Source organism: Phoenix dactylifera, chromosome 12 (genome assembly GCF_051530095.1).
Source record: "Phoenix dactylifera cultivar Ajwa chromosome 12, Ajwa_hap1_PhDact_Kaust_v1.1, whole genome shotgun sequence".
NCBI lineage: Eukaryota > Viridiplantae > Streptophyta > Magnoliopsida > Arecales > Arecaceae > Phoenix > Phoenix dactylifera.
The window spans coordinates 30,079,243-30,096,394 of NC_143201.1; the positions used below are offsets into that span (position 1 = coordinate 30,079,243).

Here is a 17,152-nt window from a genome sequence, read left to right on the forward strand (position 1 = left end):
TTTGTGACGCCGGTCTTGACAATTGACATTTCGACGCTTTTTGATGCGGACGTTCATCTGTATCGGACGGTCAAGAATGCTCTCATCACAAAATGGTGGATTCCGGCGTGTTTCCGGAGCCGTCCGCTCAAATTGTTCCCTCAGACGTCGAAGACTCTCGACGTAGAAAAGTTCTTGCCATTCATATAGATGGGTAGAGCCTCGGAAGGGGACGGAGAATATAGAGTTAAACGCGATAGATTGGATAGATTCGATCCAATTAAATTATAAGATAAAATTTTTAATATATAATTTATTTTTTTTGCTACAAGAAACAGATTTATAAAAAAAACATATGTATTTAGATTGGATTCGAGATAGATTTGAACATTATTCATATGCTCAAGGTGCATTAAGGATTAGATAAAATTTCTGTTTCTAAAATTTGACTAGGATTGGATCGGATCATCAATGAAAGCTCTTTTTTTTTTTTTCTAAAACGAGCATTCATACATTATGGATACCAATACATCCAGTAGAATCGGAAAACAAAAGATGTTGAAGTGCACTAGGCATCTCGCTCTCTCCAACCCATAGAATACCTTCTAAGTGGCTCGCTATATATCGCCATCTAGTCTTCCACTTCGGTAGCCTTATATCTAGTAGGGATGGATGCAACCGGTCCACCCAAGAAAAATTATAACAAAGAAAATCGACCCTGCCAGATCCTTGCGTGTATTGCCTGACCATCAAACTTCTGACGCGCGTCATCCACGTCAACCCACTCGTACACGGCCTCGACTCGGTCCGCATCTCATCGGACGGTGATGTGATCCCAAACATCAGGACTTGACCCCGTCCGCCGGATTTGGTCTCCATCGCATCCCCTCTCTGACACCAAGCGTGGGATGTGAGAAAATTGTCATCAAGACCGGCTGAGTCGAATTATTTTCGGTCCATGCCCAAACGCTAACGGTATCATTGCGTTTTCCTTTTTTCTATTGCGTGTATATTCATCTGGTCAATTTCTTGACTGCCTTATCCTGCCGTTACGCTCGTTTTTCTCCTCTTGATTTGTTTACTTTCTTCCCGGGTCGACCGTTATCGTGGATTATTAAATTTCCTGCCTACCAATGGAAGTCTCGATTTTCTCATTTGAAGATTCATAAAATCCATAAAAACATCGTATAGGATATTACAATGTATGTATAATATGTGTGTGTGTATATATCTATGCACACATATATGTTCTTTAAGAGATATGTATAGTATAAAAATTACTGCTGCTACTGCTCCATGTCTACCCCTTTGAGTCCTAAGGATTTGTTTTCCTCAATATTAGATTGTTCTTCCGCCTCCACAATTCTCATGTCACTGAAACTAGCTTCCAGACTTATCTTAGATTTCTCATCCCCTTGCCAAATGTTCTCTCCGGGGATCTTGCTCTATACCTGTTAATTGATTATGTTACATTTATGAACATCACTCATACAGTTTAAAGTATTAACTATACCACCATCTACGGCAGAACAACAAAGTATTGTTAACCAAAAATAACTCCCGGCAACGACATGGTATGTTTTGACCAGAAAAACTCGTGCTCAGAATAATAAATTTTATTGAGCATGGGCTTTTGTTGGTAAAGATGATTCAAGTGGAGTTTTTTTTGGCACCACTCCAGCTTTAACTTCTTGATCATTAGTAGTACAAATAATTCCAATGAAGTAACAAATGTGTCATTTTCAGGGAGACATTTTGTTGCACAAGTGATGTCATTCACTCCCTGGTCTCTTTATTACATTGATGTCATTGGTAAAAATTGAAGTTTCAATTAGCTAATCATGGAAATGAAGTAAATATTCTGTTTGTTATCTCACGCACGGACCGGAACGCGCTGATAGTAATGCATGCTCTTGAGCTTTTCATTTGATGGTCCGGATCCAATATAACTGATTTTTGAGGCATTGACCAATTCCCAAATTTATGATTTACTTTTGAAAGCCCCATGCATATATCAGGTGGACTTCATTTTTTTAAAGGGTGTTTGAGTTCTTTGTTCTGCTACATAACTAAAGTACTGCTGGAGCATGGATTTACCTATAGAAAATTCATCTAGGTAGTATATAGGCCTTGGTGATTTAGTTGAGGCCAGAGTCTACAACCTCATTCTTCATACATGATTCTATGATCTTTCTACGGCATGATTTATGCTAACCCAAAATTTCAAGGTAGGAGAATTTCTATCGTTTGTGGTTAAACATTTCCCTCCCCTCATCACCTTCCCCTGGCTGTGTCTTTTGCCTATCGATATTAAATAATTAAAATTACCATTTCCACCACATAAGTAACCTCTGCAGTCAACCATAAATTATTAGTGCTTAACTCAGTGTAGGAAAAACAAATTTAGAGAGAAAATTGTCACCCAGACCGGCGGAGTCGAAATATTTCCGGTCCATACCCAAACGCTAACGGTATCATTGCGTTATCCTTTTTTATTGCGTGTGGTCATTATGTTAATCTGGTCAATATCTTGGCTGCCTTATCCTATTGGTATGCTCGTTTTTCTCCTCTTAATTTGCTTACTTTCTTCCCGTGTTTACCGTTATCGTGGATTATTAAATTTCTTGTACACCAATGGAAATCTCCTTTTTCTCATTTGAAGATTCATAAAATCCATAAAAAAATCTTATAGGATATTACAATATATGTATAATGTGTGTCTACATATATATATATATATATATATATATATATATATATATATATATATATATATATTATTTAACAGAAGAAAGTGATGAAAGTTTGATCTTACAAGAGGAGGAATCACAAAGGCTCCAAAGAGATTGCAGATTGTATAGGATGATGCAGCGGAAACTATTGTTTGCAGCAATGTCTGAAATAGGGGTCAAGCCCATGGTAGAAATGTGAAGATCATTGAGAACAGGTACCAAAAGAACTTGGCAACTGCGGGGAAACGATAGCAGGCTGACCGCATGTTTTAGTCAGGGTTGTCCAGTCAGCTCTGCTAGAAAATTCTAGATTTAACTGATCCAAACCTGGTCGATAAGGGGCCCACCAAATGACTCTCTCTAAGATACGGCAATAGCAGTTTGGAATCGAGACTAGAATCAAAACCTGTACGTGACTCCGAGTCAGCTTTCAAGCAAGGGCAGGGATTTAGATTTTTTTTCTTAAACTTTTTTCTAGATATGAATCCATAAAACGTACTAATTACTGTATTATGTATAACGTTAAATTGTGTTTATATCCAAAAAAAATTTCAAGTTGTGTTTGGATCCAATAAGAGCAGAATCTTAAACTATAAGAAAGATGATCCAACGCCTTGGGTCCAAACTCAAATAAACATTCATCTCGGACATAACCTTGGCCAAATATAGATCAGATTATCCGCATCACAAGCTAAGCTATCATATGTCTGTGGGACCCATTTCCACTGCGGTCAGAGATATTTCATACAATTTCTAGGAAATAACTAAATATGGGATATCGTCCTCATGCCACCATGACGTGAATTAAATCATGGTTGTCATGCATTCATTATATGGGCAGGCACCGAACCTCTGCCCGTTCATGTCAGACATCAATGCCATGCGAAGAAAAAAAAAGATCAAAATGAAAAAAAAGTTTTCATTTTTTTTTTGACCCAAAAAAAAAAAGTTTTAGAATTCCACTTGCTTAAGCTGAGCAAGAAATTTGATTGCACACATAAGAAGTGCCATTTATAGAACCGTAGCAGTCTTCTCATTAAATAAATATATAGAGCGACGGGAAAAGAACTCTGAGTCCATGAAGAGTTACTCGGATGCAGAAATAAAAGAGTGGACAGAATTATTTCTTAGTTTCAAATCACCATTGAAAAAAAAATAGAGTGGATTCACACCCTCAGGCATTGGCATTATATCTATAGAGAGAGAGAGAGAGATCGTATATGAAGTGATGTCGAAAGCGCTGTTAATGGCATTTGTCTGTATGGGTATGATGTCAAAAATCTTGCAAAGGGGAAGAGTTTTTTGTTTTTTAATCTTCCATTTTCCCCGACTGGATCTATAACTCCAGAGCTACCCCCCTCAAACTCCTTCAGTTGATATTTGATGAACGCTGGTGCAAGAAAATCGAAGCCCGTAGCAAAAATACCATGTAATAATGCACTAATACAGTAAATATGATATGCAGTACAGCAGTTGCATAAGTTTCAAAGCATGTCCTAGAGATGCCCTAGAGAGAGAAGAGAGGAAATGGGCAACTTGAAATTCTTCAGCCAAACCGTATATAGATTACAACACCTACATCATTACACACCCCAAGTGAAATCCTTGCATCTAATTTAACAAAGTCGAACGCTGGAAAAATTTATCTTTTTTACATTGCTTTATAATAGAAGAAACATGACCGCACTATGGAGGAGGAAAAGAAAAGAGACAAGATCATATAAATATGTTCTCAAACAGTATCAAGGAGGCAAGGGTTTGAATCCTGCAAACAATTCCTTCCACTAAAGACAATTACCATCGACGCACCCAAATGGCCCCAGAGGTCCGTCTGCCCCTGCCTGGGGAAGAAAGAACCTTCTTAAATTGTCCTTGGGGGTGGGGGGAGGACTTGAGCCAGAACATGAATTTGAACGGCACTATTTCTCTCTTGTTCTCTGGGTTACCCAAGAGACGAGCATGGTCATTAATTCACCGATATCAGGTCCTAGCACACCAAAAAATGTTAATCTCAATCTACATAACAAAGTTCAGTGGGACACTGAAAACTGAAAAGAAAACTTTGGAGCATCAGCAATAAGTCTAGATGCAAATGGGAAACCAACATTTTCATGATTCCATCATCATTGAAAACCAAATTGCATACATATCCTTTGCAATGAAGAGATGGAAAATGGAATCCAATGAATGATAAGTATCAGACCTGAAAAGAGGGAAGGAAAAGAAAATGTCTTACATGGACGGCTTCATGAACAGCACCAGTTTCCTTTGGCTCCATTGTTCGTGTCATTTGCATCCTCCTGTAAAATCACAGTCTTCCCATTTCCTAATGATGACATGTTGGGCTTCTTTTGATCTTGAGATAGATGCATCTTTCTGCTTAGTATATTATAGATCTCTTTAACTACAGTCTGAAAAGCTGCTGCCACATTGGAAGAGTCAAGCGCAGAGGTTTCCATGAAGAAGAGGCCCTGGGCCTCTGCCAGTGCCTTCCCCTCAGCTGTGGTTACCTCCCTGGCATCCTTGAGATCAGTTTTGTTGCCCACGAGAATCGTCACAACATTCATGTCGGAGTGAGCTGTTCATCATTGATATTGGGTCAAATAAAGCAGCCCATAATCTGATACTAGATATTTAATCAAAGATTGTTCTAAGAAATAAATAAGCAGCAACAAGAATTTTCGCATCTTAAATGTGAGCTTTTGGGGTAGAAATGTTCCTAGCACTCATGAAACTCTGTCATCAATAAATTGAATTGTCATTTCTTGAATGTGATAAAAAAATTTAGAAAGCATAACCAAGCATATACCTTAGTTGCTTCTAAAAGGAAAGAGAAAAAGAAGTAAAATGAGAAAGTTAAAAAAAATAAAAACAAAGAAGGGTTGATAATAATAACAAGGAAAATGACATATTTCTAGAAAACAAAGGAATCATTTGCAAACCTAATGTGCATTAGTGATTTAAAAGAGACAAAAAACAAATAGATGGTGAATTATGCCTTGAATCATCAATGGTCCTTGATTGCAATCTTCCTTTCACTACAAACTAAGATTGGTGATAATGTGATATAGCATTTAAAGATTGCTATCAGAGGTTCCATCCAGTATGACCATTAACCAACTTTGGGACCAATATTCAAGTGTTACAAATGATCTACCACAATAATGCTCGTCAATTTCGACAACATCTGTGTGACATATATTCTTTGATTAATTTAGAAGATAGCCCAGTGACTGAATCTCAACATTTTTACCATTCAACATTAAACTTCATTGCACAGAAGTAATAACCGGCTAGTGAAAACTTTGGATCTTACTTTGTAGTTCATTAAGCCATCGGCCAACACTATCAAAAGTTTGACGCCTGCTGATATCATACACCAGAAGAGCTCCGACAGCTCCTCGATAATATGCAGATGTCACAGCTCTGAAACGTTCCTGACCAGCAGTGTCCCATATCTGAGCTTTGACTGCCTTCCCGTCAATGTCCATCTTCTGAGTTTGAAACTCAACTCCTATTGTGGACTTGGAGTTTGGGTAGAATTCATTCCGAGCATATCTTGCAAGTAAATTTGACTTTCCAACAGCAGCATCACCAATGAGAACAATCTTAAAAAGGTAGTCCTGGCTCTGTTCTTCATCTCCATCAGAAACCATCTTATAGTCTCCCTTAGTTGCTACACCTGGTGCAGCAATCACTACAAAACCATGTATAGTGCTGCCAGATAAAAAAATGAGGGTGAAAGATAAGAGCATACATACTGTTGATGAGTATTGAAACTAAAACAATATAGCAAGAATAGTTGAGCAACTAATCTAAGGATGGATATTGAATCTAAAAAATATGAGATGGTGGCTACCACGAAACAATAATTTGAGCTGCTTGCTCCAATGGAGAACTGTTGAGAATTAGTTCTACAAACACTTACTAGCTGGGTTTTAATACAAAGTGAACTTCATATAGATGACAGAATCTAATAGTAGTAGTGTGCAAGTGTAGCACAAAAGGATGTGCTAACTAGCATTAAACCTGTACAATGTCATCAATTAGAAAATAGGAACATATAAGACATTGAAAAGTGTAATAACAAAGAAAAGAAAAGAAAACTATTATAATAGTCATATCTACCTCTATGTGGCATGTTTCTTTCATGTTTAGTTTCATAATGTTTAATTAATACAGTGAATTTCTTTGCCCTGCACATTAGATGGAAAAGTTTACAAAGAACCTGCGCTGTACTACAAAAAGCAGACGCAATTCTATACCCCATGATATTAAGACTGGATAAGGAAAATAACTAGCACCAGCTCAGATTATTGCTATACGATATAACTGATGAAACCATGAAATGAATTCTGATCTTACTAATAGAAAGTATACAAAATACAGTTCTGAGATGGCCTAATTGAAAAGTTTCAACAAGAGATATACCATTATATCTATGTTCTCCTATCTTAAATCTACTATGTAAAGTGAAGACTTGGAAATATATCTTGAAGAACTAAAGCTTGCAACATAAAATGAAGAGGTTCTTCTAGGGTTTTTGTGGACTTGTCACTTGCATTTAAGATGCAAGATAATATTATAAAGTCAAGGTGAATAGCAAATTGAAGAGCATGTTGAGATGAGAATGTCGAAGTGCAACTGTGGTACAACAAGAAAAGATTCGGTAAAAATGATTATATCAGAGGAAGAAGCACTTGAGTAGCAGCAATCACAATGTAGTGGTGGTGAACCAGTTGAAACATTACAGGCATGTGCAGCTACAGATTTATGATGGAAACTAAAAGTAGAGGCATAGCTTAAGTGGTAGCTATTAGAAATGATTTTAATAAAACATTAATTTATTATCTTATATTATGAATCAGTTCACCAGATGAACAAGCAAGACAAATGTGCTGAGGAGAAACATCAACAACAAAATAAAAAGATGATTCCTCCAAAAAATTCATGTGATCCAAAGGGAAGTTTGGTGGTGTAAATATCCAGAAGGAACAAAACTATTATTGTGAGAGGAGGTAGGCAATATAGAAGCTAACAGTTATATTGAACAATTATCCATTTGGTGCAGCTCCAATGGGATTGACTATACATGCTGTAACCATAAATTAACTACTTTTAACAATCACTAACAATATAATTGCTCATTCACCAATAACCTACAAGAAACTATATACGATGTGATTGGTGCATTGGCCACCTATTTCTTTATTAGGTCAACCTTGGCTGTGTGAGGGTAATATGGTCCATAAAACTTAACATTATTGCCTTCATGAGTGATAACTCAACAATATATGACGCCTAATAACGTGAACATTATTCCAAAGAGCTTGAAGTCCATCATGTGCTTCAACTTCAAGTATGGGATTTTATGGATTAGGTATTCAATTTTTGGCCCATAAGCTTATTGATTGAAATAAAAGAATCTTTCACCAGCTGATGGATAACTTTTGCTAAGAAGGATGAAGCGTTACAAATATAATGAAGGATGTGTAATTTGCTATGCCATTCCTAGGACAAAGAAGAATCCTTTCATATTTAAGAGATGTTTTTGTGTGAGAAGCTATTCTCACAAAGATTACTCTCGCATGTGGAGATATAAATTAGGATCAGTGATTCAAGTACCCAGCTTATAGAAAGTAAACTGAAGGCGCATACAAATCCAGCCCCTTTAACTTCATTTCTTGTCTCCTTTAGTGTGAAATTCAAGAAAGGTTACACCACGTACAGTCTTCTCCCCCTAATCATGATGTTCTCAGCAGATTCACTAAGCTAGTAGATAAAATTAACTACTTCCCTTGCTAATAGAAGGATTTCTTTGATATTGATTAAATGAAAACAACAACTTTGGAGGTAATCCTCTAGGATGGCCCTTATCTTTTCTCTTGCTTTCTTATGATGACCCTCCATTCTGAAGGAAATTTTATCTTCACAAAAAAGGTTTTGATTTATAAATATTATCACAATTTAATGCATAGCAAATAGAGCACATGGCAATACGATGACAGGACGAAACCAAAGATAAACATGATATCTTGGCCCTCTTTCTGGGTGGCCAATATTGAGATAAACTGAGATCTGAATTTACCTTGGCTAAGACCGTAGGTTGCAAAAATTAGGAAAAAACCAAGATATTCAGAGAACTCAGCCACTCTATCCAAACCAGGATATTGAGGTACTAGCCTATATATAAAACAAATGAATTAGCACTTTAAGGCATTAGCTAGAATATTTGATAGTTCAAAGACATTTAAACTGAAATATATCAGCCAAAAAAATTATATCATTTGGGCTGATATCTCAGGATATATTGGTCTTTGTCAGCTAACATAATAAGGGCTGAGTTTATATATATCATTGGGTGCCCACTACCGATACAGATTGGTATCTCCATTAAGATGAAAGCCTTGATAATACCCTATAATCAGGGAAAATAATTTCTTTACAGTATTCAAATTCAGTAATTATTTTCCTTTAAAAAAATGAAGCTGTAACATCATTTTTGAAGTTTTCCTTTCTTTCTACCTCGAGTCAAAAATAAGTTCAAAGATAAGCTTCATGTGACTAAAATGTATTGATGTGTATCATTAAGTCATAAATTATATTTCTAGAGAATTGATAATGAGTTTTTCCTTCTCTCTCTCTCTCTCTCTCTCTCTCTCTCTCTCTCTCTCTCTCTCTCTCTCTTTAGGAAAAGGGTGGGGGGCTTGGGGGGTTGGGGAGCCAATATAGCAGTTTCTATCATTCTAACTAGATCATACGCTACACACAACGATCTTAACCTCTTTGATATCTCCTTGAGCTTAATTTCAGACCATTCCCATTTTGCACCTCCAACTGCCACCATCCTATTGACCACCACCACCCCACCCCCATATATTAGAGGTGACCAGTCTCCTTTGTAAAATCCTACATCTCCAATATTTACTCTTGATAAAATTCTCACCCCCACTATATTGATTTCACTATCAAAACAGCCCATACATGAAATTCCAAAGTCAGAAAGGTGTCAACTCAAGATTAGGTGACGCCATCAAGTCCTAGAGAATTTGGCACAGCACTTTGCCATCCTAGCTTCGCCTGCACCAGATACATTCCATTATGGTCAGAGGTCCATCGACAAGAACAGCATTTATCTGCAGTCACTGCCATCTTTGCAAAGCAAACGGCTATAGTGATGACACTCCACTAAGAAGCCAGGGTAACCTTGCCTAGGGAAATACCACCCTAGTAAACCATTTGAACATCTGGATCTCTCATCAGAAGCAACCTTTTTATTCATTGGCAGGAACAACTAAACAAATTGTATCTAACTGGCAAAACTTGCATATAATTGAAGGAACATTTCTAGAAGTACCACATAGATGAATAAAGGACAAAAAATTGATGCCTGGTAGGTTGACCTTAAAATGTTAGTTCAGGTCCAACATAAGTTTCAAAATTTTGTTAGAGATAGAATTTACTTAAACAATCAATCAGTTTTAGGTTTTGGCATGCTTTGTAGGTTGACCTTAAAATGTTAGTTCAGGTCTAACATAAGTTTCAAAATTTTGTTAGAGATAGAATTTACCTAAACAATCAATGAATTTTAGGTTTTGGCATCTGAGCAAAGACACAAGGTGAGTCCTAAGTCCGCTTTTATAAAATCTTGATTGGATGCTAGCTAACAGGCAACATTTTTGTCCTTTAAATTGGCCATATGTTCATCGAAATTTTAAGAAAACAATATCACAGGAAAAAAAATGAAGAATGTACAATTGACCAACTATCTCGGGTTGAGGCTAGTATAGACATTAAATCTACTTCAAGGTTGAAATTCATCCTAGGGATCAAGAACTCAAGCTAAGATCATTCTGAAACCCAGTTATTTATGGACACACGCACACACAAACACACAAAAGATATTAGATGCATTACTTCATGTACTTTGCACTTGTAAAATATATCCAGCAATCAGGGTCGTGCAGAGTTTAACAATTGCTGATGCAATGCATTTGAAAGCCAGAAGCAAATGTTCTGGCAAACTATGACCAAATAAGGAGAAAAATATCTATTACACCATCAATCAACTATTCACAATCTGCATCCATAGACACGAGACAAACATTACAAACGAAAGCCACTAATTACAATAGAAAATAAATTGTAGGAAATAGGAAATCTTGTCCTTTAAACAGGAAAAAGAAAATCTTTTGACATCCAATGAATAGTTCAAAAGAAAAAACTATTTAGGATAATTTTTAACTAGGAAAAAGGGTCGAAACTCTACATTTCAAATTGCAATATAACCAAAGATATGCATTCACCGAGCTCGCTAATAAGTACCAGCAAAGCCTTTATTTTTTTCAAGGACGGGAATAGATAGCCTCGATAAGCTATAATCGAACAAAAAGAGAAAGTTTAAGACATCTAATCAGTAGGAAAACCAATGATTCACGTTTTGTCTGTGAAAAAGAATCGATATCAGTAACAAAGCGCCTCAAACATCCGACTTTATCTAATAGAACAGCAAGTTACCATACTTACAACCAAAATAAGCTGAAAAATTGTAAATCTTGCAGAACAAGTAATGTTCCTTTTTAAACCCCGAAAAGGACAATTAAAAACCTTGAAACCCAAATATTAAATCCGCAATGACTCCGGAAAAGCACCAAGATTTTTCTAACGATTTAAAATTAAACAAGAAGTGAAAATTAATAATTCCATAAAAGAGAACAATTTTTAAATCTAACCTCGTTGGGAAGGGAGAAACCAGCACACGGCACCTCCAAGATCTGGGCTTTCTCCTCGCTCAGTCCAAATCTTGTAGAGAATCTGAAAAGAAGGACTGAACGTCGTTCAAAACCCTTAAAAAGGTAACAATTAAACAGTTAAGACTTAAAACACTATTCAATAAATCTTGTAATAATTCCAAAAAGGAACACCTAGATTTTTAAATAAACAAAAAGTTAAACGAAAAATAGAATTTAAACCCTTAAAACCTAACGCACAAGATCTTTTAATAATTTCCAAAATGAATAACCTATATATTTTAAACAAAATAAAGACAAACAAAAACAGGAATCAGTAACCGCGTAAAAGAAACCAGATTTTAAATCTAACCTCGTCGCAGACGGAGAAAAACGACCACCTCCAAGATCAGATCTTTCTTCCCTCTTGGTCCTACTCCTCGCTAAAATCCCCTTACTTTAGGGTTCTTTTCTTCGGAAGCCGGGGAGAGAGAAGAAGACGAAGAAGAGCAACGTTTTCTTGGAAAGGGGGAGGTGGAGGGTTGTCCTCGGCAATTAGATTGACGTCTTCGGGGCTTTATAAGTCGGCAACTAACGGCCGACTTTGCGGAGAGTGTCTCTGTTCTCTTGCACGTGCCAGAGGCACGGATGGCGGCTGTGCTTTCTTCTCAACTTGCACAGCATGCTAAAATGGACCCCCTTCTCTCATTATACTTTGTTCTACTGGTATGGTTTATTTCTTAAATGTGGAAGTGTGCGTAAAATGAAGATTATCCTACCTTTTGTACTTACTATAATTTTTTTGTGGAAGTACATCACTCCTTGTTTTGCTAAGAAAGGAAGAAAATAAGCATGCTAGCCGATTTATAAAATTAGATAGACGATAGGGGAAAGAAAAAAAAATCGCGTAACAAATTAATAACACACATTCATCTTTCTTTCACATGCATTTTCTAATGGATTCTCTAAAACCTAAATTCCAAGAAACCCTCTAAGTAGCGTTTGGTGACTCAGATGAGATCATCCAAATGATCTTAGATCATCGGTGATTCCTATTCTAAGATAATATGAGATCTCTAGATATTTACGACTAATCTATTTAGTATTTCATGAAAATCCAAGATCATTGATGATGTAATACCAAAATTACCCATGATATTTTCTGTAAAAGTATATTTAATAATCTTGAAAATTATTAATCCTATACAAATATATTAATTATTATTATAGATTTAATATTTTATTTATACTAATAATATGTTATTATTTTAATACTAAGACTTATTTTGATTAGAAAAATAATGCAAAGAGCAGCAACATATTAAATAATTTTATAATATAAATATAAAGTACAATAATACATTTTGGTTATATTTTAAAAATATAATTGAATGATAATATGGCAATAATATGATTAATAATATATATTATAAATACTACATATATATATATATATATATATATATATATATATAATATTAATATAATATATTACCAACTTTTTCTAATGAATTGAGGAGTATTTTTGCCTTCAAAATTTAGTCCAAATCACTATCCTAGGGTGATCTTGAATACTTGACCTCTAGAATAGATTTTCCATCATCGAGCTAGACGATAATTTGATAAAAAGGGGTGATTTGAGATCACTGCTACGTTGGATCACTATAGTGCAACAAAATGTTATGATCACCCCCACCAAATGCCCTAGGTTTAGATACATAACGAACTTTGATAGGTTATAAAATGATTTAAATAAAATTATCTATTTTTTTTAGAGTAATTATTCGAGCTTCGATTTTACCCAATTCAAAGTTCGACTATAGAGATGAACGGGGCGGGAACGACGAAGGGCGAGGAGAGGGAGGGAACGACGAAAGGTGGGCGACGAAGATGGGAGTGAACTCATCTTGCAAACAAAGCCACAGGAAGCATCATATGCATTTAAACGTGCCAAGTTGCAGTAAACTTGACAAGAAGATCATAATTCAATGTGTCCAGTCTCTGTGCGCTTCCCTGGCGTTCATCAGGATAGCTGGACGAGGAGCAATAGACCGTAGTTTCTTTACAGAGCTCAACAACTTGATCCACAGACCACAGGGAGTGTAACCACGACCACCCTACTCAGTGAACCCTGGGCCCGTGGAGGAGGAAGAACCAGGACCCGTCCTCCAATTTACTCGGTCCAAGTAGCCCGACACACGAGCTGGAGCACATCTCCTGCCACAAACATGGCTTCGTAGCAACCCAAGCCTTCCCAATTAACACGCAGCAGTTGAAAACCGCAGGCATGACAGGCCTAGCGGCACGCTTAAACATGTCCTTGTCGTTCTCCAACCATCCATTCGATCAAATCCATCGGCTCATCGTAGCTCATCTTTCTCGCTGCATCAGCCACGGCCTTGGCAGCCCTGTCCACCCTCCCCACCTCGATCCCCTTCCGGTGGTGGGACTTCACCGAGCGATCCCCTGACATTACTCGAGGCAGCTCATCTTTTCCGTCAGGCCGGCTAATGCTCGTCCAAAAGAGTGCCGCGAGGGCTCCGAAAGTTGTGATGCTGGAAATACCGGCCATGCACTGTCTAACTATGCCATCGCTGAAGGAGGAGGAGGAGGAGGAGACAGTGGTGGCCGTGGTTTTGGGAGTTTGAGATCGAGAATATTGAGCCTTTCTTTTTTTCTTTTTTTTTTTTTTTTTGGTAAAACGGCTACTCATTTCATATAACTCTAACGTGAGTACAACCTGCTAAATCGCGGGAAAGTAAAAGATGCAAGTAAGGATGAACATCATCGTCAGACGTCCAAGTAAAATCTCCGGAATGCCGGACAGCATGAGAGGCGACCCAGTCTGCAGTCCTGTTCGCCTCTCTGAACACATGTCCTATCTGAACGTCGCCCATCAACCATACCATCCTACGTACCTCTCTAATGAGGGGATGGCCATCCCCAAACCGATCCGCCCCTCGGAGCCACTCGACAACCACAGATGAATCCCCCTCAAGGCAAACCCGCACCACACCAAGTACCTGCCACACATAGGATATACCCTCCCAAGCCGCCCGCAGCTCTGCTCCGACCACAGAGAGTCCAGGCGTACGCCGCCCTCCTGCCGCTATCATCCTGCCATGGTGGTCCCTAACCACAAATCCAACCCCTCCAACCACACCATCCACTGACCGACTGCCATCGAAATTTACTTTGAGATAGCCAAGGGGTGGGGGTACCCAAGAAACAAGGGCAAACCGGGGCGCTGAAGCAGCGTGGAGAGTACCCCAGGTGTCCCTGGCTATCCCAGAAGAAAATCGCATGGTAGCCGCAAGAACCTCCCTCGCCGATAGCGTCGCTCTATCCACCACCCTCCTCGGGGGCGACCTCCTCCCCTCAAACAGACCGGCATTCCTATCCAACTAGATGTGATAGGACAAGTATGCCACCAGAATCCCTACCTCCACAGATCGGGGACTCAGCGTGGAGGCTCTCAACATCTGAATCATATCCTGTGCAGAGACTATCGAGTCGGGTAGTAGGACCGGTGATCTCCTCCATATCTCTCTGGCTCTGGGGCACTGCAGGAGGACATGCTCGATCGTCTCCTGACTATCTGCACACTCCTCACAGCACTGAGAGACCGCCATGCCACGCCGGGCTAACAAGCTCCTCGTAGGAAGGCAGCCCCAGGCCACCTTCCAGATGAATAAAGCCACTCGCGGATGAATCCGCAACCTCCATATCCAGCCACCCTCAATCTGACGAGCTGGCTCCCTACCAATCAATGCACGGAGATCTCTGACCCGTACCCGCGTCCGTCCCGTCGGAACCCATACTAGCCTGTCGCCCCCCCCCCCCCCCCACCAATGGGAATCGGAATAGACAGAACCGACTCCGCCAATCGCTCTCCAAAGACCTCCCGGACCATCTCCTCCCTCCATCGAGCCCCCTCTAGTGTCAGCAGCTCGCTAACCCTACAGCCAGCTAATCTCGTCGCATCAACCGTGGTTGGCATACGGCAGATCGGTATCTCGGTCACCCAACTATCCTCCAGCACATCAATAGACCGGCCATCGCCTATGATCCATCTAATCTCTGGAAGCACCACCCCAGCTCTAGTGCAAATCTCCCTCCAAATCGGAGAATGGTGACGGCCAGCTCGCACCCCAGGAACCAAGGGACCATATTTGGCCCTCATCAGTGAAGACCACATACCCTCGGGCTCAAGCATAAATCTAACTGCATGTCTAGCAACTAGTGCCTCTCGCGTGGCCACCATAGACTGCACCCCCAGTCCTCCATAGCTAGCCGGCTGGCACACAACATCCCAAGCCACCAAGTGGACTCCCCCTCTGCCACTGCACCTCCCCCAAATAAAGTCCCTGAACAGCTGCTCAAGGGATCTCAGGACTGTAATTGGAATGATAGTATTGGAAAGTAGATAGATAGGGACCGAGGTAAGAACTAAGCGAACCAAAGTGATCCTACCCATCATCGAAAGTGTATGCATCTGCCACCCCTCTAGTCTCCGTCTGATACTGAGCTCCAGAGCTGCACAATCCCTCCGCCGCAACCGCTGACCGGAGAGTGGGACCCCTAGATATGTCATGATGCCCTCCTGCTCTCCCACCCCCAGGATCTCCACTATCGAACGCCTCACAGCTACTTTGGTCTTTGGGCTGAAAATAATAGATGACTTGGACTGATTGACCCGCTGTCCTGATGCTGCACAATAGTCCCGAATAATCCCGCAGATGATCCGGGCCGACTGCACCGACGACCTGGCCAAGAGCAAACAGTCATCAGCAAACAACAAGTGGGAAATCGGAGGAGCCCTCACCACCGGTCTATAAACCTCCAGCTCCTGAGAGGCCACTGCCCGTCGTAGTGCTCTAGACAAAGCATCTGAGCACATAATGAATAATAGGGGAGAAAGGGGGCACCCCTGACGCAACCCCCCTGTCGACACAAAGAAACGGGATGGCGTCCCGTTCATCAAGATAGCAAAGGAAGGGGCACGTACACAGCCCATCACCCATCTGATCCAAGTCTCAGGAAATCCAAACCCCTGCAAAGACTGCTGCAAGAAGTCCCATCTCACCCTATCATAGGCCCTCTCCATATCTAGCTTGATCCCCATCAAGCTCCTCCTCACCAGGGCCCTGCCGAGATCAAACATAAACTCCTGGGCAATAAGTACATTATCAGATATACTCCGCCCCTCCAAGAAAGCTCCCTGCTCTGGGCTAATAAGCCTAGGAAGGACACACCGCAAACGGACGGCGAGAATCTTCGCCGTCACCTTGTACAGGGTCGTACAAAGGCTAATCGGCCGAAAATGACTCGGCTCCGTGGCATCCTGCCGCTTCGGTATCAGGGTGATAAAAGTCCTCTGCCAATCTGCCGCCATCACTGTTGTACTGAAAAACTGCTGTATAGCCGCCATCACATCTCGTCCCACTATCATCCAATATCTCTGAAAAAATAAGGGTGGGAAACCATCCGGCCCTGGGGCCTTGTCCCCCGCGAGGGACCTCACTGCCTCTCTGATCTCCTCCTCCGAAACTGGTCTGGTCAGTGCAGCTGTCTCCCCCTCTGACACCCCAACCTCAGGCGAGTAGATATCCACTATGCTCCCACCTGTAGGCTGCTCTGTCCACCTAGCCCTGAAAAAACACTCTATAACCCTCTGAATCCTCTCCGGATCCTCTGACAACTGCCCCCCCT

At 40.0% G+C, this 17,152-nt stretch overlaps 1 protein-coding gene across 9 annotated transcripts; it reads right to left on the reverse strand.

The window, feature by feature from the left end:
• Positions 1 to 4,227: 4,227 nt before the first annotated feature.
• LOC103704138 (ras-related protein RABA5a-like) lies at positions 4,228 to 11,999 on the reverse strand. 9 transcript variants are annotated; one of them, XM_026803592.4, is made up of 6 exons: positions 11,814 to 11,998; positions 11,444 to 11,525; positions 8,800 to 8,894; positions 6,028 to 6,428; positions 4,948 to 5,289; positions 4,228 to 4,698 (listed from the first exon to the last, which is right to left on the reverse strand). In XM_026803592.4, exons 4-5 carry the CDS (start codon positions 6,365 to 6,367, stop codon positions 4,958 to 4,960), a joined length of 672 nt encoding a protein of 223 aa, XP_026659393.1. In that variant the 5' UTR covers positions 6,368 to 6,428; positions 8,800 to 8,894; positions 11,444 to 11,525; positions 11,814 to 11,998; the 3' UTR covers positions 4,228 to 4,698; positions 4,948 to 4,957. The 9 variants fall into 9 exon arrangements, with proteins under 9 accessions (XP_026659393.1, XP_026659395.1, XP_008785563.1 ...); XM_026803594.4 differs by lacking the exon at positions 8,800 to 8,894 and having other exon boundaries at positions 6,028 to 6,393; positions 11,814 to 11,999; XM_008787341.6 differs by lacking the exon at positions 8,800 to 8,894 and having other exon boundaries at positions 6,028 to 6,408; positions 11,814 to 11,999.
• Between the last annotated feature and the right edge of the window lie 5,153 nt (positions 12,000 to 17,152).

What these genes read in the sequence shown, in the direction of transcription:
- LOC103704138 (XM_026803594.4), bottom strand. Translation starts at nt 6,367, where the DNA reads ATGGTTTCTGATGGAGATGAAGAACAGAGCCAGGACTACCTTTTTAAG. An exon ending in ATGGCTTAATGAACTACAAA is followed by an intron (nt 5,290 to 6,027) that starts GTAAGATCCAAA and finishes AATGATGAACAG; the next exon opens with CTCACTCCGACATGAATGTT.